A 26123-nucleotide genomic window follows, 5' to 3' on the forward strand; every position below is an offset into this window, starting at 1 on the left:
CCTGCCTGACATATTTTATAGTCTTCTCTCCTTTTTTACAGAGCTATTCGTTCTTCCTTAATTACCATGTATTTTCCTTTCTCCATACCTTTCTCTTTGTCTTTTCTAGAGAATATTTCCCCCATGTATCTCCATCATACTTACTACCCCCCCCCAACATTTTTTTGAACTGTACCAACTCTAAGGACCCTAACCCTACACCCCCAGTAGAACTCCTTTCTCTTTGGGGCCTACAGTGTACACTAAGTATATTTCTAACACGCGCTTTTGTTTTCTTTGTTTTTTGAAACTGAGCTATATTTGAAAGACATTGAATTATGTATAGTTTGATGAGTTTTGACAAATATATTTATGTAACCACCAGTCGAACTAAAATACAGAACAGGTCCATCATCCCCTTGACCAGTCAGTATCCTACCCCTGAGGCGACCATTTTTTAAGATTTTTAATCCCTATAGATTAGCTCTGCTTGTTCTGGATTATCATAGAAATGGAATCATTTGGTCTGTGTTTGGCTTCTGTTTCTAAACGAACAAATATTTTGGAGACTCATACATGTTGTGTCTGTCACCAGCTCTTCCCTTTTTATTGCTGAGCATTCCAGGGTATGAATATAGCACAATTTGCATATGCAGTCACCTGCCGATGAACATTTTGAATGTTTCTAGTGTTCAGTTACCAGGGATAAAGCTGTTGAACATCTGTTCATATGCTTTATTGGCCATTTGTAGATCTTTTTTGGTGTCTGTTCAAGGATTTTGCCCGTTTAAAAAAGTTGGGTTATGTGTCTTTTTGTTCTTACTTTGTAGGAGTTCTTTCTGTGTTCTCACTATGGGTGTTTTGTGTATGTGTCGCAAATATTTTCTCCCAGGCGGTGTCTTGATTTTTCATTTTCTTCATGGCATCTTTTTTTTTTTTTTAAAGATTTTATTTATTTATTTGACAGAGGAGACAGCCAGTGAGAGTGGGAACTCAAGCAGGGGGAGTGGGAGAGGAAGAAGCAGGCTTCCCAGTGGAGCAGGGAGCCTGATGCAGGGCTCGATCCCAGGACCCTGGGATCACGCCCTGGGCCGAAGGCAGACGCTTAACGACTGAGCCACCCAGGCGCCCCTCTTCATGGCATCTTTTGATGAGCAGGAGTTTTAATTTTGGTGAGGTCCCATTTATCAAAATCCTCTTTCATATTTATTGTTTTTTGTACTACAAGAAATCCTTGCTTGACCCAGTGTTGCAAAGATATTCTCTTATGTTTTCTTTAGGGCACTTTTAATTTTAGGGTCTTTTTCCTTTTTTTAATTGAAATATAACTAACGTAAAATGTCATGTTAGTTTCAGGTGTACAGTATCTTGATTAAGCAATTCTATATATTAGTCAGTGCTCAGTACAATAAGTGTAGTCTCCATACATTATTACAGTATCATTGACTGTATTTTCTTTGCTGTACTTTTCATCTCATGACTTACTTATTTTATAACTGTAAGTTTGTACCTCTTAATCCCCTTTATTTCACCCATCTCCTCTGGCAACCACCAGTTTGCTCTCTGTATTTAAGAGTCTGTTTTTTTGTTTGTTCGTTTGTCTTGTTTTTTAGAGTCCACATATAAGTGAAATCATGTGGTATTTGTCTTCTCTGTCTGACTTAATTTGCTTAGCATAATACCCTCTAAGTCCATCCATGTTGTCACAAATGGCAAGATCTCACTCTTTCTTATGGCTGAGTAATATTTTGTTTTATATACCCCATCTTCTTTATCCATTCATCTATCGATGGACACTTGAGTTGCCTCCATATCATGGCTATTGTAAGTAATGCTGCAGTTAACAAAGGGGTGATGTATCTTTTTGAATTAGTGATTTCATTTTCTTTGGGTAAATACCCAGTAGTGGAATTGCTGGATCATATGGTACTTTATTGTTAATTTTTTGAGGAACCGCCACGTGATTTTCCACAGTGTCTGCACCAATTTCCCTTCCCACCAACAGTACACAAGGGTTCCCATTTCTCCACATCCTCACCACTTGTTGTTTCTTTTTGATTCTAGCCATTCTGACAGGTGTAAGGTGATAACTCACTGTGGTTCTGATTTGCATTTCCGTGATGATCAGTGGTGTTGAGCATCTTTTCATGTGTGTCTTTTTTGGAAAAATTTCTATTCTGGTCTTCTGCCTATTGTTAAATCAGATTATTTGGTGGGGGGTTTATTTTGGAATTGAGTTTTATAAGTTCTTTATGTATTCTGGATATTAACACCTTATCAGATATATCATCTGCAAATATCTTCTCCCTTTCACTAGGCTGCCTTTTTGTTTTGTTGATGGTTTCCTTTGCTGTGCGTAAGCTTTTTATTTTGGTGTAGTGCCAATAGTTTATGTTTGCTTATGTTTCCCTTGCCTGAGGAGACATATTTACAAAAAATGTTGCTTAGACTGACGTTAAAGAGATTATTGCCTATGTTTCCTTCTAGGAGTTTTATGGTTTCAGATCTCACATTTAAGTCTTTAATCCATTTTGGTTTTTTGGTTTTTTAAAAAGATTTTATTTATTTATTTGACACAGAGGGAGAGACAGCCAGCGAGAGAGGGAACACAAGCAGGGGGAGTGGGAGAGGAAGAAGGAGACTCCCAGCGGAGGAGTCCGATGCAGAGCTCAATCCCAGGACTCTGGGATCACGCCCTGAGCCGAAGGCAGACGCTTAACAACTGAGCCACCCAGGCACCCCTAATCCATTTTGAATTTATTTTTGTGTTTGGTGTAAGAAGGTGGTCCAATTTCATTGTTTTGCATGTAGTTGTCCAGTTTTCCTAACACTATTTGTTGAAGAGATTGTTCTTTCTCCATTGTATATTTTTGTCCCTTTTGTTGTAAATTAATTGGCCATGTATGGGTGGGCTACTTTCTGGGCGCTCTCTTCTATTCCGTTGATTTAAAGTGTCTGTTCTTATGCTAATAACGTACTGTTTTGATTGTTATAGCCTTGTAATACAGTTTGAAATCTGGGTTGTGATACTTCCAGCTTTGTTCTTTCTGAAGATTGCTTTGGCTATTTAGGGTCTTTTGTGGTTCCATAAATATTTCAGGTTTGTTCTATTTCTCTGCAAAATGCCTTTGGAATTTTGACAGGGATTGCAGTGAATCTGTAGATTGTTTTTGGTAATATGGTAATATTGGTAATTTGGTAATATTTTAACAATATGAATTCTTCCCATCCATGAGCACAGAATATCTTTCTATTTACTTGTCTTATTTAGTTTCTTTTATCAATGTGTTATAATTTTCAATGTATAGTTCTTTTACCTCCTTGGGTAATTTATTCCTAGGTATTTTTCTTTTTTTTCTTTTTCTTTTTTTTTAAACAGAGGTATTTTTCTTAATGTGTTTATAAATGGGATTGTTTTCTTAATTTCTTTTTCTGATAATTTATTAGTGAAACACAACAGATTTTTGTATATTGATTTTTGTGACCTGCGACTTTATTGAATTCATTTTTTAGTTCTAACAGATTTTTTTGGTGGAATCTTTAGGGTTTTCTATGTATAATATGATGTCATCTGCAAATAGCGACAGTTTGCCATCTTCCTTTTCAATTTGGATGCCTTTTATTTCTTTTTCTTGCCTAATTGCTCTGGCTAGGACTTCCAATACCCTTGAATAAAAGTGGCAAGAGTGGGCATCTTTGTCTTGTTTCTGATCTTAGAAAAGCTTTCAGCTTTCCACTGTTAATTATGACGTTAGCTGTGTGCTTGTCATATATGGTTCTTAATGTGTTGAGATACCTTCTCTCTATGCCAGCTTTATTGAGAGTTTTTATCATAAATGGATGTTGAACTTTGTTAAATTCTTTTTCTGCATCTGTTGAGATGATCATATGATTTTTATCCTTTATTTTGTTAATGTGTGATGTGTCACATTGATTTGCTGTTGTTGAACCATCCTTATATCACTGGAATAAATCCCATTTGATCATTTTGCATGATTATTTTAATGGATTGTGGAATTCATTTTGGTAATATTTTGTTGAGGATTTTTGCATCTGTATTCATCAGGGATATTGAGCTATAATTTTCTTGTCTTATGGTGTCTGGTTTTGGTATCAGGGTAATTTTGACCTCGTTAGATGAATTTCAAAGTGTTCCATTCTCTCCTGTTTTTTGGAAGAGTTTGAGAAGGATTGGTATTCTTCTTTGAATGTTTGGTGGAATTCCTAGTGAAGCTGTTTGATTCTGGACTTTTCTTTGTTGAGAGGTTTTTGATTACTGATTCAGTCTCCTTATTAGTATTCAGTCTGTTTAGATTTTCTGTTTTTTCATGATTCAGTCTTGGTAGGTTGTGTGTTTCTAGAAATTTATCTATTTCTTCTAGGTTGTCCAGTTTGTTCACATAAAATTGTTCATAGTAATCTAGGTGGTTATTTTTATAGTTCTTCTCAGTTGAACTATCGTATTATTCTTTCACTGTGAATGTGTTTTTCTTTATGTTCTTGAGCATGCTTATAGACAGCTGGTTTAAAATCCTTTACCGCTAATTCCAGCATTTGAATCAGTTCAGGGTCAGTCTCTGATCACATTTCCTGTTGAACCTCTTTTATTTTTCTCGGTACCTTTCTGTTTCTTTCTATGTTGATTATTTTCAGCTGTTATCTTGGTTGTTGTGAATCATATCGTAGACCTTTTGAATTCTGTTTATTTCCCCCTGAAGATCGCTGATTTTTTTGTTTCATTTGGTTTAGCAAGCACCTAATTTGGCTGGACTCAAATTGGCAACTGTCTCCTCTGTGGTGTGTGGTAACTCAAATTTAGTTAATTTATTCAACCAGAGATTAGGAAGAATTAACACACAGATCTTAGGCACCTTTTTTGATCTGAAATCTCCCTGGACTTTCTGGTGGTCATGATGACCACAAAACTCTCCTTTGCTTCTTCAAGTCAGTAAGACTGAAGTTTTTCTAGTGGAATTGTAGTTACCCTGCATGGCAGTGACTAGGTCTGTTTACAAGCAGAAGGCTGTAAACTTGGTAAACACATCCAGTGCCATCCCTTCTTCTAATTGTCAGTTCTCTTCCAGTAAATACCTGATTTTTGTTACTCTTCAGTGTCTCCAGATAGGTTTTTCAAAATATTTTGTTCAGAGTATAGTTATCTATGTGAAAGTTGGTCTGATAAAATTAACTCAGTCATACTGGAACTTAATTACTGTTAATTTTTATGTGGTGTAAGCTATGGGTCAAGGTTTGTTTTTTCCTCCAAAACATATCCATTGTTCAAGCACAATTTTTTGAAAAGACTTTCCTTTTCCCCATTGAATTACTTTGGTACCTTTGTCAAATAAACAGTTGTCCATATGTGTGTGGTTCTGTTTCCGGATTCTCTATTCTTCTCCATTGATATATCTGTCTGTACCTACATCAATACCATACTGTCCGAAGTATCATAGCTTTACGGTAAGACTTATCATTACATATAAATCCTCAACACTGTTTCTTGCTTTGGCTATTCTAGGTCCTTTGCATAGCCATATAAACTTGAACATTTCCTTGCCAGTTTTTACCAGAAAGTTGACAAATAATTGGTTGAACAAGTAGAAGACAAGTGAGGGTGGTGATAGAAAATTTCAACAACACTCAGCCAACTTGATTTATATATTATAGTCTACTACAGCTGTCAATGGCTGAATATATGTTCTTTTCCAGGGACACATGAAACATGCTCCCAGATAGACCGTATGTTGAAATCATACAGAATATATTTCCTGAACACTACAGAATTAAATTAGAAATGAGCAGTAAAAAGGCATGAAGAGAAAATGGCCATATTTGTGAAGAATTAATTAAACAACAGTAGAGGGAGCTATGTAAAGTTAAAAAAAAAAAAGTATGCATGCTTCCTTCTAGAAGTTATAGAACACAGGCAGACGGAGCCTTAGCTGCTCCCTTGGTCCTCAGTGCCACTGCCACTGCTGCCCACCACCAGCCAGCATGTCCTTTGCTCACTTCAACCAGGGCCCCGCCTATGGGTTGTCTGTTGAGGTCGAGAACAAGCTGGCCCAAAAGTACAATCACAAGCGGGAGCGGGAGCTTCGAGAATGAATCGAGGGGGTGATAGGGCACAGCATCGGCAACAGTTTCATGGACGGCCTCTAAGATGGCATCATTCTTTGCAGTTCATCAGTAAGTTCCAGCCAGGCTCCATGAAAAAGGTCGGTAAGTCGACCCAAAATTGGCACCTGCTGGAAAACATTGGCAACTGCATCAAGGCCATCACCAAATATAGGGTGAGGGCCCATGACATTTTTGAAGCCCATGACCTGTTTGAGAATACCTACCGCACCCAGGTGCAGTGCACACCCCCAGCCATGGCCAAGATGAAAGGGAATGAGGTGAGTGTAGGGGTGAAGTATGCAGAGAAGCAGGAACAGAAATTTGAGCCAGAGAAGCTAAGAGAAGGGCCGAACATCATCAGGCTACAGATTGGCACCAACAGGTTTGCTAGCCAGCAGGGCGTGACGGCCTATGGCCCCTGGCGCCACCTCTATGACCCCAAGCTGGGTAAGGACCAGCCCCTGGTCTAGGCCACCATCAGCCTGCAGGTAGTTACCAACAAGGGAGCCAGCCCGGCCGGCCTGACTGCACCCGGGACCAAGCAACAGATCCTCAAGCTAGGGCTGGGCATGGAGCACTGTGACGTGCTCAACGCCAGTCTGCAGATGGGCAGCAACAAGGGGGCCTCATGGCAGAGCGTGACAGTGTATGGGCTGCTGTGCCAGGTCTGTGACCCCAAGTACTGCCTGATGCCTCAATACTCAGCCGGGCTAGCCTACCCACAACCACCACCCACACAACTACTACAACTCAGCCTGGGGCCCTGGGCCCCCCACCCTGCCTTCACTCCAGGGAGGCTCTCCCTGGAGAACAGCCTGCTGCTCTCGGCAGGGCTGAGCCGGCTCCACCATCCCCTCCCCCTGCATGGCGTCCTCCAGCACCCTGGCATCTGCCTACAGGGTTAACACTGGGGGTTCGGACTGGGGAGCCTGTGGTGGGGGAGGGGCCCTCCTCCTCAGAGCGCTGCGGGATCCAACATTGAGCCGGGTGTTCCCAACAGCACCTAAATGACGAACTGAGCAAAGCTACCCCTAGCTGTCCCCTGACTCCCTTACAGGTGGGTCCCCCCAGGACAAGAAGTCCCCCCCCAAGCAAAACCCCCAGAGCCCAGGTTTGGCCTGCCCCCTCCCCATTCCTGCAGTGGAAGCAAACTGCATGCCCGGAGACCCAGTGGACGGACATATGTGGTTTGGTTTGCTGCGACTGGCATATGTGGATGTGACAGTGGCGTTCGTAATGCGAGCACTTTCTTTTTCACTGGAGCACAATAAATGGCTGTAAAATAAAAACAAATAAAAGTTATAGAACACAGACTTCCCATTAAAACGAACAACAAAATAGCATCAAGGTCAAATCCTGTACAAAATTATTATTTTTAAAAATGAAAGACTGGGGGGCCTGGGTGGCGCAGTCGGTGAAGCATCTGCCTTCAGCTCAGGTCATGATCCCAGGGTCCTGGGATCAAGTCCCTCATCGGGCTCCCTGCTCCTTGGGGGAGCCTGCTTCTCCCTCTGCCTCTGCCTCTCTCTCTCTCTCTCTCTCTGTCTCTCGTGAATAAATAAATAAAATCTTAAAAAAAAAGACTGACTAAATGCCGTATACAATGAATGGCAAAAATTTACAATTAGATATTTATATGCTACACATCATTATATATAACTAGGTATTTAATAGACATATTGTGAGCATATTCTGGAGAGAAAAATCATTAAAAATAATTTTGTACTGATCCTCTCCCTATCCCCCGCTGCTGACCATGTCGCCTTGAACAGGAGTGTGTTGTTACAGGTCTCCGTGTCATTCGAGGATGTGACTGTGGACTTCAGCAGGGAGGAGTGGCAGCAACTGGACCCTGCTCAGAGGCGCCTGTACCAGGATGTGACGCTGGAGAACTACAGTCACCTGCTGTCAGTGGGTAAGCACAGCCCTTCGAAGATACTCCGAGGAGCGTGTTATGGGTAAAATCGTATCCTCCAAGTAAGCTATGTTTAAGTCCTAACCTTGGTTAGGACTAAGCACCTCGGGATATGATCTTTTTTGGAATTAGGGTCTTTACCCAAGTAACCAAGCTTAAACAGGGTCTTTAGGGTGGGTCCTAATCCAGTATGACCAGTGGACTTAAAATAAGGGAAATCTAGACACATAGACGGACACACACAGAGGAAAGACAGTGTGAAGACACGTAGGAAAAGAGGATGGCCAGGTCACTGGAGTGACGCCTCTGTAAGGCGAGACATGCCCGAGGCCACCAGGAGCTCAGAGAGAAGCATGGAAGAGTTCCTTCCTGTTTTGAAGGTTCTCCTTCAAAAAGAGCATGGCCCTCCTGACACCTTGATTTCGGACTTCTGGTTTCTAGAACGGTGACGCAGTGAACGTCTGATATTTTGAGCTGCCCAGCTGCTGGCACTTTGTTATAACAGTCTTAGGAAACTAATACAGATTTTTGTACTTGGGAAGTGGGGTGCTGCCGTAACAAATACGGGAAAAGACATGGACGTGGCTTTGGAACTGGACAATGGGTAGAGGCTAGAAAGGTTTTAGGTGCTTGATAGCAAAAGCCTCCATTGCCTTGAAGAGATCGCTGGTAGAAATATGGATGTTAAAGGGGCTTTGGGTGAGGTATCCGATGGAGTGAGGAGGGTGTTACTGGAAACTGGAGGGAAAGGAGATCCGTGTTAAAAAGTGGCAGGGAACTTGACTAAATTGTGTTCTGTTGGGTGAAAAGCAGAAATCGTAAGTGATAAACTTGGATAGTTAGCTGTGGAAATTTCTAAGCAAAAGTGTTAGAGGCATGGCCTGTGCTTTCCTTGCTGCTTACCATAAAATGGTGGAGGAAAGAGAGACATTGGAGAGGAATCGTTAGTAAGAGAAGAAGCAGAACTTGAAGATTTGGAAAATGTTCAGCCTATCCATACTGCGAAACATGAGATGGACTCTGGAAAGAACACCAAAGGTATGCACAACCAGTTGCTAAAGAGATCAGATGAATGGCTTGTGGATCCCATCAACTATGTCAGTAGAAACATTTCCAGCTTCGAGTGAAGAAGACAGAGACAGGAAACAGTGAGGGAAGGCGGTAGGGTATCTGGGATTCTACGGGTAGGAGATGGACTGGTAAAACTGTTCAGCTGCACACATGCGTTAGCCTTCTGGAAGAGGGATGAATGACTCTAAGGATTGTTCTGAGGGCCCAGGCTGGCAAAATGGGATGTGACAGACCATCACCTCCTCAGTTCCAGAGGGCAAGCCACCTTACGTGGTTCCAGGCCTGAAGGGGCAGAGCCACCACCCAGGGTCAAGGGTGTGGAGTTGCCACATCTCATCTGAGGTCACACCTCATAACAACTTCGTGCTCTCTTGAATTCGCTCTTTAAAGTGCTTTTCAACGTTCCTTTCCGGTATTTGTTGACGATTGAGTTTGTGCCATCATTTAGCCTTAGAAGGAGCTTGCCACCCACCTTGGGCTGTGTGCCCGAGCAGCACAACTCTGAGAGGACTCAGGCTCGGTGCTCCAGGGGCTGCTACTGACCTCACACCATCCGCAGGTGGGGGCTTGAACAGAAGGACTCGGGCCCCCCTCTGAGTGGTTATTTACCGTTTGCCATATTTCTCATGTCCTACCACTGTGTGGGCTCGTCCGTGTTCACTGACCATTACCAAAGGAGTCCCTGTTAAGTTTCCTTTCTTCCACTGACAGATATGCTTAAATTCAGCAAGCAAGTAAACTGAGACCTAGTAGCGAGCCAAAAGCTGTTTCTCAACAGGAGAGCAGTTATCCTCAGAGGATGGTAGGGCTTTGCTCCAAAATCCCAAGATTTGCTCTGTGATTCACCTTTATAGGGGCCTGCCAAAGGCGCCATCCCCATCTGCCACCGACACTCGAAGCACCACTGGATCTACCAGATCATACAGCCCCAGTGGCAGAGAAGCTCATATGGCACTCTGGACCTGTTGCAGAGCCTTCTTTTGTTCTGGGCTCTGCTCAAAACTAGCAGTTTTTTGGATCACATGGTAAATGGGGCAGAGTTACACGCCCGTTTGAGGAACATATTGCCTCTGAAGTCCATAGAGGCCCAGTAGCCATTGTCCCTCTTTTTATTTGTAGGAAGAGCCAGAGGCAAAAACTTATTCTTTACTTAGAAATTTCTGGGGGTCCGGTGGATCCATACTGCTCTACCCCTAGAAATTTCCCCAAGGTGGATGGCCCCTAAATTGTGGTCAGATTTATTTCCTACCCTCTGCCATGCAAATATCTTACCAGTAAGTCAAGAGTGGTTACTACTTCTCATTCATCAGGTCCAGTCAGCATAATGGCATCAGTGTAATGGACCAATGTGATACCTTGTGGAAGGGAAAGTCAGTCAGGATCCCTACAGACTAAATTATGATGTAGGACTGGAGGGCTGATATACCTCTGAGGTAGGACAGTGAAGGTATGTGTGTGTATATATATATATACACACACACATACATATACACACACACACATATATATAGTTGGCCTTGCCAGCTGAAAACAAACTGCTTCTAGTAGTCTTTAATAACAGGTATTGCAAAAACAAAAACAAAAATACACAACAACCGCAACAAAAACCCAAAAATCCAAAGACAAACCCACACATTTGCCAGATCAATAGCTATTCACCAGGTACCAAGGGATGTGTTAGTTTGTTTAAGCAATGAACCCACATCTGGTCCAGCAGCTGCTATTGAAGTTAGCACCTGGGTAAGCTCATGATGAGCTACGTTCTCCAAGATCTGTTTGTCCTCTGCACAGGCCAAAGAGGTGAGTCGAATGGGGATGTGGTGGGACTCGCTACCCCTGCATCCTTCAGGTTCTTGATGGTGGCATTGATCTCTGCAATTCCTACAGGAATGCAGTATTTCTCTTGGTTTACTATTTTTCTAGTAGAGGCAATTCTAGTAGCTTCCACTTGGCCCTTCTCACCATAATAGTCCTCACTGCACGGGTCAGGGAACCAGGATGGGTATTCTGCCAGTTGCTGAGTATCTATATTCTAAATTTGCATTCCTGAACCTGGGAAATAACTACAGGATGGATTGGGGGGCCTGCAGGGCCCCCTGTGAGATGGAGCTAGCTGAAACTCAGTTGATGACTTCACTCTCATAAGCCCCTGTGCTGTCTGGTGGGCCATGGTGACATCTTGGGTCTCCTGGAATTCGTGTCAGTTCAGAACTGATCTCCAGTAATCTCAGAAAGGCCTCATTATGTCCTTTCCCTCCCTGCACAGTCACCCTGATAAAGGGCTATAAATCCCTGTAGGGAAGAGAAAGATTAGCAGTATACATTTTGACGGTGTAGTGGGGTCCTCTCTCAGAGGACCCGGGCTCTCCTTTGTTCAAAGGATTCTGGGTCTGTAAACTGGCTCAAGTCTGAAATTGATTGAAGAGCTGAGACTGTTTTTATGTTTCACGTTAGACTTCTGTTCACTTGACCTAGAACTCTTCTCTTAATGCAGATCAAGTAAGAATTTAATAGACAGCTCATCTCTTTCTTTTCTAGGGGCACCATAATCAACTGGCCAACACCATGGGTCTCTGCGGGTCAGACTCTTCTGATCACTGCTTTGACCCTGCTGTACATTATAGTAACCACGTACACCTTGCGTTTAGCAATTCAGTGCCCCCATTTGGCCCCATCACCCCAGGACCCAACTACTCCCATGGCATTGGGGTTTCCCCATTTGAGTCCTACAGAGAAGAGCAATCACAGAGCTCTTCAAGAATACTGCCCCCCCCTCACAAATTGCTGTGTCCTGAAAGAAACCCCTAACTTCCCAGTCATGGTGACAGGTGTGTCCTCTGGACCCTGCCAGTGTGGGAGAGCATGTCTTACATGATAAATCCACTTGCACATGCCAATCTCCCGAAGACCTTGGATGCCTTTCTCTGTAGTATAGAGAGATCTTCCAAAGCACTCTCCATTTCAATTGCATTTGGTACAAGCCACATTTTCATCCATGTTTCAGCCAGCCAAACAAAATGTTCGAGCCCTTTCTAACCCTTGCTGCTTAGTGTGCACGCATCAACACATTTGGCCTGATCGATCCAACTTTATGTCTTTTCCATTATCCCATACTCTTAAATATCCATTTGCACCCAGCTTTCCCAGCTTTCTGTCTGTATAAATTGGACAAATAATACAGATCTCTTGCACCTCCTCCTGGATTACAGTATACCTCCCCCTTTGGGCCCTGATGAGACTTGAGTCTAGTTCTAGGTCGAGAAGCAAATAAGGGTGGTGGGGGTAGGTCGTGAGAGAAATCAGCAGTATCTTGCAAGGCAAGTACCTCAGGGGAGACCGTTGCGGGATTCTCAGGCAAAGTAGGGTTAGTCTTCGCAGACAGGGCTAGAGGGCTGCTTCTGCTCGGAAAGGAGACTCATCAGAACTTAGAAGTTCAGTGTCCTCATATATGTCCATTCCAATTTTCTGGATTCCTTTCAGTCAGTCCCCTTACCTTAATAGCAGACACCCTGTAAGGTTGGGAATTCTATCTGTGTTGTAACGTAGCCACTCTCAGGATGAGACTCTGGGTTTGGTTTTCAGCAATATCAGCTCTGGGGCTACAGAAGTTAGGGGTTTCTTTCAGGACAGACATAGCAATTTTCGGGTCATTTATGCAGCGCTTGAGCTGGGAAATCAAATCCCTGAGTTCATCCTTTTCCCTCCCGCTTTGTCCAGCACAATTAGGAGCCAGCTGGCAATCTTATACTTGTAAGTTTCACAAAAATTTCTAAGGTGTCAAATACAAGGTCACCCAGAACCATGCCTCTCACAAGCATTTGATGAGAAGTATCCAGCGGTGATATTTCGTGTAGCTCTTTTGCCACATCACCCCATGGACCGTGTGCTCTTTACTACTGGAAATAGAGTCGTTGGTGCCTTCACATCTAATCGGAGTAGGGAACCAATTCTAGAAACCCCTATAACCCGTTCAGAAAAGTCATTCTTAGTATTCTGTTCCTCTAGCACCACTCTCAAAATCTGTATTATGCTTCTCCAGAGAAATGGAATCAATAAGATATGGGTGTGTGTTTATATATATATACACACACACATACAGAGTACACACACACACACACACACACACACACACACACACACACACTATAAATACCTACATACCTACCTATATAGAGAAAGAGAGACAGGGAGAATGAATACATGTACACAGAGTCCGGGGAAGAGATTTATTTAAGGAACTGGCTCGCCTGATTGCAGGGACCGACAAGTCTGAAATTTATAGGGCAGGCCTGCAGGCTGGAAATTCGAGTGAGGTCATGTTGTAATCCGAAATCCGCAGTGCAGGCCAGTAGACTGCACACTGAGACAGTGTCTGTGTTGCAGTCTTAAGATAGAACTCCTTCTTTCACTAACCATTCCTTGTTTTCTTTGCCCACAGCAAACCCCTCAACAGATTGTGGTTCTTTACCTGGTGGGGTGACCCAAAACTTCATTCTTTTTTTTTAAAGATTTTACTTATTTATTTGAGAGAGAGCGTGCATGCAAGAGGGTAGGACAGGCAGAGGGAGAGGGAGAAGCAGGCTCCCCGCTGACCAGGGTATCCGACTCAGGACTCTATCCCAGGACCCTGAGATCATGACCTGAGCCAAAGACAGGCACTTAACTGACTGAGCCACCCAGGTGCCCCCCAGAATTTCATTCTTAAAGGCTCTGGGCCATTAGTAGTCCTGCCTGAATTGGATTGTTGTAGTTCCTGTTGACTTTCATGACAGGACATGGTAGTACTAAGAAATGCCCTAAGGGATTACATGTATTCCAGACACTCTTCCTTAGTTCCATTGTGGGGTAGCAGTCCAGTTTCCCCTGAGTAGTCAGGATGAGTCACCCCAGCCAGCACAGTAACTCCCTTCTTTGCCTTTTGATTCAGAGACACGAGGAGACCAAAGTGTCCATTTAACAGACTTAACTTCCAGTTCAGTAGAATCACTACTGTGTCTCCTGGCAGAAGCATTCTTCCCTTTAGAACTAAGACAGAGAACAGCAGAGTGAAAGGGGCACAGAAACAGGAAGCAAATATTTTGCTAGCGGACCAGTAGAGGTAGTCGTGAATTGTGCCACTCCTGGCCCCGGGCCAGCAGGGTGGGGCCACCACCCGGGTAGGCTTGGAGAACAGAACGTTGAGCCGATAAGAATCACTCTCAAGCCTTAAAATCTAATGGGCTTTGTCTTGCTAGGTTTTGGACTTTCTTGGGATCTGTGATCCCTTTTTTCATTCCACTCTCTCCCTTTTGAAATGGAAGTGTCTGTCCTATGCCTGTCCTACCATTGCATTTTGGAAGTAGGTAACTTGTCTGCTTTCACAGGTTTGTGTGGAGAGAAGCTGCCCTGAGATGACTCATACTCACGTCACACCCATAACCAATTCGGGTGATTTAGGTGATAAGATTTGCGACTTAGAGTTGATGTTCAGATAGATTTTGAATTTAAGACTTGATGCTGGAATGATTAAGACTTGGGGATATTGGGATGCAGATGGTTTATTTAGCACATAGGAAGGACATGAATTTGGTGGCAGGGGTGCCAGAGGGTAGATGTTTAATGGGTTGAATTGTGTGTCCCCCTGAAAAAAAACATACGTGGAAATCTGAACCCCCAGTACCTCAGAATGTGACCTTATTTGGACATAGTGTCTTTACAGAGGTAATCAAGTTAAAATGAGTTCATTGGAGTGGGCCCTAATCTAATATGACTGGGGTCCTTATAAAAAAAGGGAAATTTGGGCATAGAAATAGACACATTATGGGGATGCCTGGGTGGTTTAGTTGGTTAAGTGAACGCCTTTGGCTCAGGTCATGATCCCAGGGTCCTGGGGTTGAGCCCTGTGTTGGGCTCTCTGCTCAGCAGGGAGTCTGCTCTTCCCTCTCCTTCTGCCCCTCTCCCCGGCTTGTGCTGTTTCTCAAATAAATAAATAAAATCTTTATTTAAAAAAAGAAAAAAAAATAGACACATATAGAGGGAAGACGATGTGAAGACACTCAGGGAGAAGATGGCCATTTGACTGGAGTGATGCATTTACAAGCTAAAGAGACACCGAAGATAGCCGGCAAACAAGCTAGAAGACTCAAAGGATTCTCCCTTGTATCTGCCAGAGAGAGCATGGCCCTGCTAGCACTTTGATTTCAGACTTGAGGCTCCAGAAGCCCGAGACAATACTTCCCACTGTTTTGAGCCACCCAGGTTTTGGTACTGTGTTACAGCAGCCCTAGGAAATGAACACAGAGCCTCCATGAGAGTATTTCCATTCTCAGCTGCTGAGTACTCTGAGCCATCTGAAGTGTGTGCTGGTGGTGTCCTTGGTTGGCCTGAGATCCTTCAGTCCATTCACCTCTGTGATGATTATTCTTTTCCCAATGAAATGTGGTTACTTTAAAAAAAAAAACAAAAAAACAAGTGGAAAGCAATTAACTGGACCCAATTCTCTCATGTCCTGTTAACAGGGTATGAAGTTCCCAAACCAGAGATCATCTTCAAGTTGGAACAAGGAGAGGAACCATGGATTTTGGAGAGAAAAACCCCACATCAGAGCTGTTCAGGTGAGTGAGTGAGATCCAGGCAGATGGGGGATGTGGAAATGCTTTTCTTTTCCTAAGAGGCCTATGCCTTGAAAATGCTATTTATTGCTACCTTCTTGAAGGATCTTAACTTTGGAAACTGCTTGAGAAGAGAGAACATTGGCCTCTTAGGTACCAGCTGTTCTAACACTCCCTTTATTTCCCTTAGTGTAATCGACTGTCTTTTTTGTCTGGCTTTCTTCCGGGAGAATTGCTGTAATTCCTACACTCAGGATCATATGCCAGGCTTCCTCCCTATAAATCTTGCTTCTTTGGATGTTCTCTCCTTCCATCACGTTTTTATCCTTCATTCCTTAAGCCCCACCCCCAGGGCCTGAGATTCTTACAGTATATACGGTCAGGTTTTAATGGGTTTGCCTTCTTTGAAAACTGGTTGGTTGCCCCACTCCTGTTCTTCTGAGGACCTTTTCACTTTCTTCCTCCTCATTTTCTTCCTCTCAACTCTAAAATACCAAGAAACTCATGTAGAACCAGCCTCACTTCCTCTTCTCTTTTCAGGTTCCTCACTTCTCTCTGCTTCCCCTGCCGCCATGCCTCTCTCCCATCTGCTGAACTTGGGATCACCGTCACTTAACATTTTTATCTTTTAAATAAATCAACTATATTAAGATATAATTTACATACAGTAAAATGTATCCATTTGAAGTGCCCTGTTTGATGAAAGTCCACACTGGTGTAACCACCACCCCAATCGTGATATGGGGAACATTCCTTCTCACAAAAATGAGCCTCCATGCCCCTTGTAGTCAGTAGGCACCACCACTTCGGCCCCAGGCAAACCATTGACAGGCTTTCTGTCACTGTAGATTAGATTTGTCTTTATTAGGGTTTCATGTGGGTGGAATCCTGTCTATACCCTTTTGGGTTTGGCTTCATTTGTTCAGCATCATGATTCTGTGATTCATGTTACTGAGTATATTGCTAGTTTATTCCTTTTAAATGCTGAAGACTATTCCATGATTGAATAGACGGCAATTTGTGTATCCACATACCTGTTGATGACAGGTGGTTGTTATTTGGTTATTATGAGTACAGCTGTAGTGAACATTCTGGCATGTCTTTGTGTGTGTAAATACCTAGGAGTGGTGTTGGTGGGTCATCTAATTGTGTAAGTGTATGCTTGCCTTTATAAGAAATTGCCAAACTATCTTCCAAAGCGGCTATGTGATTTTATACTTCCAGCAGCAATACACAAGAATTTCTGTCGCTCCACAGCCTTGCTAACAACACCTGTTACCATCAATCTCTTTAATTTTTGCTATTATAGTGGATGTGTAATGGTCCCTCATTATGATTTTAAGTTGCATTCCTCTGATGAGTAATGATAAGTATCGTTTCGTGTGCTTATTGACCATTCGTACATTTTTGTTTGAAGTGTCTCTTCAGATATCTTCCCGTTTTTTAATTGGGTTGTTTGCTTTCTTAATGGGTTTTCAGGGTTGTTTATATTTGCTGGCTATAACTCCTATGCCAGATATATACATTGCCGACATTTTGTTCCAATTGGTGGCTTTCACTTTTCTCTTCTTACTGGTGCCTATCAAAGAGTAAACATTTTGATTTTGATGGAGTCTAATTTATCATCTTTTAAAATTTTCTAGTGCTTCTGTGATCTGTTTAAGAAATCTTTGCCTGCCACAAAGTCACAAAGATTTTCTCCTATTTTGTTCCATAAGTTTTAGCATTTTAGCTTTCTCAGTTTAGACCTACAGTCCGTTTTGTATGTTCGATGTAAGGACCCCGTCTTCATTTTTATCAGTACAATACCCACTTGTGCCAGAACCATTGGCTGAAGAGGCTTCTTTTCCAAACTATTGCACTTCCCAGTCGTGTTTATCAAAATCAATTGACTTTATATAGTGAACCTATTTCTGGACTCTTTATTCTGCTCCATTGATCTATATGCCTTTCCGCTTTAAAATGTAGGTTTTAATATTAGTCAGGCGTGGTGAGGCCAACAGATCCAGAGATGACTGCCATTAAAAAGAGTTCGTAATTCACAGTTCCCGAGAGGAGGAGACATGCCATACCATGCAAGGCCACACCAGGAAACACTAGGGTCAGTCAGGAGGCCACAGTTTTAGGGGAAAGCACGGATAAGAGCCTTTATTGTTATTTTCATGGGGAAGAATGGGTGAAGCGGAGTGAGCAGGCAGGGGAGGTTCAGGATTGGCTAGTTCTGAGTAATCTCAGTGGGGCTCCAGGGGTATAGGGACTGTCTCTAGGTACCTGGTACCTGGCACTGAGGTGATGAGACCAGGCTAGTGGCTCAGCCTGTGAGAGCTTAACAAAGGAGGAGAGTTGGTGGAGGTGGGCTCTGGATTGGTTGGTTTGCATATAAAAGGTGTGCTTACAGGGAACGCGTTCTTCGCTATCCCTAGGAATTAACTAGCACTGAGGAAGGCACCACATGGCCAAGCATCAACAATACAGAAAATAAGATAAAGAAGATGTGATTATGTATAAAATGGCATATTCTTCAGCCATAAAAAAGAACAAAACCTTGCCATTGACAACAACATGGATGGAGCTAGAGAGTATAATGCTAAGGGAAATAAGTCAGCCAGAGAAAGACAGATACCGTATGATTTCACTCCCATGTGGAGTTTAAGAAACAAAACAAATGAACAAAGGGGAAAAAGAGAGAGAGAGAGAGACAAAACAAAAAACAGACTTTGAACTATAGAGAACAAACTGATGGTTGCCAGAGGGGAGGTGGGGGGATGGGTGAAATAGGTGATGGGGATTAAGAGCACCCTTACCATGATGAGCGCTGAGTAACGTATAGAATTGTGGAATCACTCTGTTGTACACCTGAAACGAATATAACACTGTATGTTAACTATACCGGAATTAAAATTAAAAACTTGAAAAAAATACAGAAAATACAGTTACTATGTATACTGTTCTTTTGGCAAACCCATATTTTCTTTATTACTGTAGCTTTTATAATGAGTCTTGGAATCAGGTAGGATAAGTTCTCCAACTTTGCCTTTTTAAAAATTACTTTGGCTCTCCTAGGTCATTTGCATTTCCATATAAATTTTATAATCAGTTTGCACTTTTTTTTTTTTTGAAAAAGCCTGCTGGGCTTTTGTTTGGAGTTGAGTTCGCTCTACAGATCAATGTTAGGAGAATTGATATTTTCACAATATTGAGTCTTCCAATCTGCGAGCATGGCATATTTTCTGCATTTATTTATTTATTTTAAAGGATTTTTTTAAATTTATTTGAGAGAGAGCACAAGAGCAAGAGAGATTGAGAGAACGAGTGGGGGGTAGGCAGAGGGAGAAGCAGACTCCTGGCAGAGCAGGGAGCCCGACATGGGACTCAATTCCAGGACCCTGGGATCATGACCTGAGCTGAAGGCAGACGCTTAACTGACTGAGCCACCCAGGGGCCCTTCTGCATTTATTTAAATGTTTGATTTCTGTCAGCAGTGTTTTATAGTTTTCAGCGTAGAAGGCTGCATCCTTAATTAAATTTATCCCTAAGTATTTGATACTTTTCGACAGTATTGTAAATGACGATTTTTAAAATTTATTACGGATTGTTCATTGCTAGTATAAGTTGCTCATGATTGAGTTTTGTACATTGACTTTGTGTCCTGAAGCATTCCTACATCCACCTATTAGCTTTCTTGTAGGTTCCTTGAGGTTTTTCGTGTAAGTAATCATTAGCACTTTAGAGACACTTTTACTTTTTCCTTTCTAGTTTCATACTTTTTTAAAATTTCTTTTCCTTCTCTGATTTCACTAACCCCTTCAGTTTGATGCTGAATAGAAGTGGTGAGTGTGAGCATGCTTGCCTCGTTCCTGATATTAGGGATAAAAAAATGCATACCATTATGCATGATGTTTTTTGAAGCTGCCCTTTATCGGGGTATAGAAGTTTTTTTTTAATCCTAGCTTGTTGAAGAGTTGTTTTTGGTTTTGTTTTTTTTAATCATGGTTACGTGTTGAATTTTCTCAAATCCTTTTTCTTCATCTTATTAGAGGAATCATATGAGTTGTTGCTTTATTTGGTTAATATGTGAGTTTGTTGAATTTAAAATGTTAAATTAACCTTGTATTTCTAAGATAAATACTAGTTGATTATGATATATAACCCTTATTATAAATTGTTGGATTATATTTACTGGTATTTTGTTTTAAAGTATTTGCATTTTTTATGAGTCATATTGATTGTAGTTTTCTTTTTCTGCAATGTCTTCATCAGGTTTTGGTATTAGGGTTATGCTGCCCACATAAATGAGTTGTGAAGTGTTCCCTTTTCTATTTTCTGAAATAGTTCGTGTAAAATTGTTATTTCTTCTTTTACTGTTTCATGGAATTCACCAGTGAAACCATCTGGGCCTGGGATTTTCTTGATGGGAAAGTTGTTTTGTTTTGTTTTGTTTTTTAGACAGAGATAGTGAGAGAGAGAGAGGACATGAGCAGGGTAAGGGGCAAAGGGAGAAACAGACTCCCTGCTGAGTAGGGAGCCAGATACGGTGCTCGATCCCAGGACTCCAGGATCATGAACTGAGCCAAAGGCAGACACTTAACTGACTGAGCCATCAGGCTCCCTGGGAAAGTTAATAACAAATTCAATTTCTGTCATAGACATAGGGTTATTGAGATTTTCTCTTTCATCTTTTGTCAGACATAGTAAGTTGTATTTTTCAAGGAACTTGTCTATGTACTTTATGTTGTCTAATTTAAATCATACTCTGCATGATTTCTGTGTATGGTCTATGTAGGGGAATAATCCATGTGTCTCTGAAAAGAATGTATATTCAGCTGTTGGTGGGTGTTGTGTTCTCTAGTGTATAAATCAAGTTGGTTTCATGTTGAAATCTGTTGCTTTACTGAATTGTATTTGACTAGTTCAATCAATTATTTGTAATTTTAGGGGATAAAAACTGACAAAGATATTTTAAAGTTTTTACGGAGAGGAAAAGGCCCTAGAATAGCCAACATAGTCTTGAAAAGAAGGAAAAGTGTTAAGATTTATTATAAAGCTACAACAATCCAGATAGTGTGGTTTTGATGTAAGTACAAACAGATATATAAATGGAATAGAAGAGAGAGTCCAAAAATAGGCCCACACATATATGGACAACTGAGTTTTGACAAAGGTACAAATACAATTCAGTGGGGGAAAGGAATTTTGTTTTTGAACAAATCGTGTTGGAACAAATGGGTATCGGTACTGGAGGAAAAATACCCTTGACCCACACCTCACACCATATATAAAAATACCTTGAGTTTAATATGATTGAGATGTTTCTATTAGACCAACCCATCTAACAGATATAAACTGTTAACTATGAAAAATACACTTTAAAAACTGCTGAAAGACAAATGCCATATCATTTCACTCATATGTGGAAGTCAAGAAACAAAACAGATAAACATATGGAAAGGGGAAAAAAAGAGAGTGAAGCAAACCATAAGAGACTTTTAATGATAGAGAACAAGCTGAGGGTTGACGGGGGGGGGGGGAGGTGTGTGTGGGATGGGTAAATGGGTGATGGGTATCAAGGAGGGCACTTGTTAGGATGAGCCCTGGGTGTTGTATGTAAGTGATTGATCACTAAATTCTGCTTCTGAAACCAATATTGCACTGTATGTTAACTACCTAGAATGTAAACATTTGGGGGAAAAAAACTACTGAAGACACTGGATAGTGACCAAAGGGAACATTTTTCTGGGTCATCTTTTATTGAGTAATTTTGGATTGTTATCCCAGATATTATCAGGGTTATGTTACAGTAACACCATTTTCTGTTACATTCTTACGTGTTTTTGTCATAGTAGGCAGTTATCTAGGTTAGACTCAAACTGGAGATGCTGTCTCACCTATGGTGAGTAACAACTTAGATAGATCTCTGTTCAGACTTGTTCTAACTTCTTTTTTTTTTTTTTTAAAGATTTTATTTATTTATTTGACAGAGATAGAGACAGCCAGCGAGAGAGGGAACACAAGCAGGGGGAGAGGGAGAGGAAGAAGCAGGCTCATAGCGGAGGAGCCTGATGTGGGGCTCGATCCCGTAACGCCGGGATCACGCCCTGAGCCGAAGGCAGACGCTTAACGACTGCGCCACCCAGGCGCCCCCAGACTTGTTCTAACTTCTAACTCCTCTTCAAAATCTGCCTGCTTCTGTTCACTCTACCAGTACATGTTTTGTTTTGTTTTTCTAGAGAATATAGTTACTGTCTGTAGAAGGATTTTTTTAGGAGCTTACTTCTCCATACTAGACGTGGAACTCTTACAATTAATTCTTGTACATCGATCCTGTATTCTGAGACCTTGCTAAATTCACTTATTAATTCTAGTGAGTATTTTTGTAAATTCCTTAAATTTTTTTGGCATCAATTACCATGTCTTTTTATCATTTCCTTTTTAGTCGGCATGCCCTTTATTTTTATTTTACCTTGAGGGCAAAAGCTTTCAGTCTTCCAGCATTGAGTATATTAGCTGTGGTTTTCCTTAGATGTCCTTTATTAATTTGTGGCAGTTTCTTTCTATTCCTAGTTTGATGAAGGTCTTTAACATGAATGGGTATTAGATTTTCCAGATGCTTTTTTTGCATTTATTGGGACAAACGTTTTATTCTACTGATACGGTGAATTTCAGATTTTCAGATGTTAAACTGACTTTGCCTCCTTACTGGGATAAACCTTACTCGATCATGATTATTATATTTTTTTATGTATTTCTTGAATCAGTTTGCTAATAATTGGTAAGGATTTTTAACTGTATGTTTAAATGAGGTATTAGTCTTCAGTTTTGGGAGATACTTTGCATATAGTATCTTAGTATCATGTTAATGCTAGCCTCATAAAATGAGCTGGGAAATTTCATGCCCACTCTATCTTCTGAAAGAGTTTGTGTAAAATTGCTATATTTGCTAGGATTTTTAAATATTCACTCCTCTGTTTTGTGATTTTTACATAAGATTGCTTTAAATTTTATAATTTTTCTTTAAATATGTGATAAAATATTATCAGTGAACTCATATGGGTCTGAAGTTCTCCTTGTGGGATTACCTTTAATTTCAAATTCAGTGTCTTTAATAGATACGGAAATATTCAGATTTTCAATTTCTTCTTGTTTTGATTTCTTTGAGTTTGTACATTTTATCTATGTTATCAAAGTTTTGGCATGTGGTTGTTTCATAATATTCCTCATCATTGTTTTAATGTCTGTTGTATCTTCCACAATGTACCCTCTTTCCCTGCAATTGATAACACTTCAGTTCAACAGGAATATATTAAAAATCTATATTTTTATGCACTTAATAATGTAGCTTCAAAATATATAAAGTAAATATTGAAAGTGCTAAAAGAAGAGATAGACAAAATGCATAATCATAGTTGCAGATTTTAACATACCTATCTCTGTAATTGATTTTTGTCTGTTTACAGACAAAAGAATCTCTAAAGATAGAGAGGATTTGAGGGGCGCCTGGATGGCTCAGTCACTTGAGCATCCAACTCTTGATTCTGGCTCAGGTCATGGTCTTAAGGTCGTGGGATCAAGCCCCACGTTGGGCTCTGCACTCAATGGGGAGTCTGCTTGAGAGTCTCTCTCTCCCTCTGCCCCTCCTCCTCCCATGCTTGCTCTCTCTCTGTGTCTCTCTAAAATAAAGAAATCTTTCAAAAACGATAGAAGATTTGAACACGATAAACCAATGTAACCTAATTGGCATACCATCGGTCCCAACATCCCTCAACTGTAGAATATACATCTCTTTCGAGTGCATATGGCACACTGAGCAAAATAGACCCGATTTTAGGGTAAAAGGCTAATTGCAACAGATTTCAAAGGATTGAAATAATATGCTAAATGTTCTGTAATTACTGTTGAAATAAATTAAAACCGAACAGAAAGACAACCAGAAAATATCCAAATGTTTGGAAAGTAAGCAACACACATGCAAATATCCCGTAAGTCAAAGAAGAAACCACAATGGAACTAGAAGATGTTTTGAGCAGAATGATAATGAAAATATGGCACATCAGAACTTGTGGGATGAAGCTGAAGCACCACTCAGCTTGAAATGTATTGCTTTATACATATCTACCAGAAAATTAGAAAGTTTAAAAAGTAGTGATCTAAGTTTGCAACTCAGGACATAAAATAATGAAAACTAACAAAGCCAAAAGTTGGTTCTTTGAAAAGATTAATACAATTGATAAATCTCTAACAAGACCAATCAAGAAAAAGAGAAAACACAGATTATTAATGCCATGAAAGAAAAAGAAACATCATTATAAATCCTACAGATATTAAAAGGATATTAAAAAGATATTACCAACTGTATGCCAATAAATTTGGTAATTGAGATTAAATGGACACAGTCCTAAAAAACACGAATTACAAGAAATATCATGAAAAGAAAGAAAAAATCCTAGTAGTCTTTTTATCTATTGAAAATATTAATTTATGGGGCACCTGGGTGGCTCAGTTGGTTGAGCGTCTGCCTTCGGCTCATGGCGTGATCCAGCATCCTGGGACGGAACCCCACATCAGGCTCCCTGCTCAGCGAGGAGCCTGCTTCTCTCTCTCCCTCTGCCACACCCCTGCTTGTGCTCTCTCACTCTCAAATAAATAAATAAAATCTTTTTTTTAAAAGAAAATATTAATTTATAATTTAAAATCTTTCTGCAGGGGTGCCTGGGTGGCTCAGTCAGTTAAGTGTCCAACTCTTGGTTTCCACAGGTCATGATCTCAGGGTCAAGGGATCAAGCCCCATGTCAGGCTCTGCACTCAGTGCAGAGTCTGTTTGAGATTCTCTTTCTCTCTCTCTCTGCCTCTGCACCTCCCCCTGTGCGTACACACACTCTCTCTCATAATCATATAAATAAAATCTTTAAAATAAAATAAAATAAAATCTTTCTACAAACAAGCTTCCAGCCCACATGGCTTCATTGGTGAATTCTTCCTGTTATTTAAAGAAGGAATAATACCAATATTATTCAAGTTCTTTTGGAGACAAAAAGAGAGAGAGAACACTTCCCGTCTCATTTGATAGTAAGTGGAACTGTATTCGAATGAAGAATTACACTTCTTCAAAAGATATTAAGAAAGTGAATAGGAAGCCAGAAACTGGGAGAAGATAATTACAATACATAGATTGGATAAATGACTTATATTCGGAATATATAAAGAACTCTTAGAAATCAAAAAAAGAGAAAGGCAGACAACCCAGTAGTAAAAAAAATGGGTAAGAGACATGAACAGACACTTTTAAGTAAATGGTCATTATGTATATGAAAAGGTGCTATACATCACTACTTATCCGGGAAATGAAACTTAAACCACAATGGGACAACCCTACACAGATACATACACACAAAAGAATGGATGCAGTTAGAAAGACTTACAATATCAAGTGTTAATGAGTATTTGTAGCAACTGGAATTTACATACATTGATGGTAGGAATAGAAATACTTTCAACCACTTTGGGAAACAGGCAGTACCTACTGATGCTAAATGTACAGCTATCCTGTATCCCAGCAGTGCCACTCGTAGGCATTTACTTAAGAGAAATGAATATGTCCACTAAAAGAAATGTACAGAATGTTCATATCAGCATTAGCATAATTGCCCAAAACACGAAACACCCCAAGTGTCCATCAACAGGAGAATGGGTGAATGTTGTGCTGTTTTCTTACAATATGATAATACACAGCAATGAAAAAGAAAGAGCTACTGACACACACAAGAACTTGGATGAATCTCAAAAAATTTATTGAACAGAAAAGCCACGTATGCAGATACATGCTATATATATATATAGCTCAACTTATGTGAAGTTCAAGGACAAGCAAAACTAATCTATAGTGATAAATGATTAGTGGTCTATGATCAGAGTGGTGGTTATCTCTGAGAGTCAGTGATTGACTAGGAAGAGCTGCAGGGGAACTTTCTGGGACAATTAAAATGTTTTATATTTTCATCTAGATGGTGGTTACATGGGTAACTGGGGGTATATACATACAGAAAATTCATTGAGCTCTACAGTTAAGATCTGCATTTTACTATGTAGAAATTATACCTCAATTTTTAAAAAACAAAGAATTTCCTATACACGTCATCTTATGAGCCTATGAGATTATTCCTTGGGGATATTTTTATAGAAATGATATTACTTGATCATTGGGATATACATGCAGTACACAAGTATGCCCATTTCATTACATCTATGGCAACACTTGGTATTATCCGTATTTCTTATTTTGTGGCCCATCTAATGATTGTTTCTTGCTCTTTCTTTTTTTAAAAAAGATTTTATTTATTTATTTATTTGAGAGAGTGTGAGAGAGAGAGCATGAAAGAGAGAGCATAAAAGAGAGAGCACGAGTGGGGGGCAGAGGGCAAAGGGAGAAGCAGACTCCCTGCTGAGTGGGGATCCCA

The 26123-nt window shown here is 40.8% G+C and overlaps 1 protein-coding gene and 1 pseudogene across 10 annotated transcripts in view; both read left to right on the top strand.

Annotated features, from left to right (window-relative positions):
• ZNF81 (zinc finger protein 81) overlaps window positions 1-26123 on the top strand; it is a 105849-nt gene that overhangs the window by 70664 nt on the left and 9062 nt on the right. For all 10 annotated transcript variants that reach the window (XM_057311227.1, XM_026513468.4, XM_044389391.3 and 7 more), the window contains 2 exons: window positions 7885-8011; window positions 15580-15675. In XM_057311227.1, coding sequence (XP_057167210.1) covers window positions 7885-8011; window positions 15580-15675 — 223 coding nt within the window. The remainder of the gene's footprint in view (window positions 1-7884; window positions 8012-15579; window positions 15676-26123) is intronic.
• LOC113265990 (calponin-1-like) lies at window positions 1406-7868 on the top strand (annotated as a pseudogene).

Source organism: Ursus arctos, chromosome X (genome assembly GCF_023065955.2).
Source record: "Ursus arctos isolate Adak ecotype North America chromosome X, UrsArc2.0, whole genome shotgun sequence".
NCBI classification, from domain to species: Eukaryota; Metazoa; Chordata; class Mammalia; order Carnivora; family Ursidae; genus Ursus; species Ursus arctos.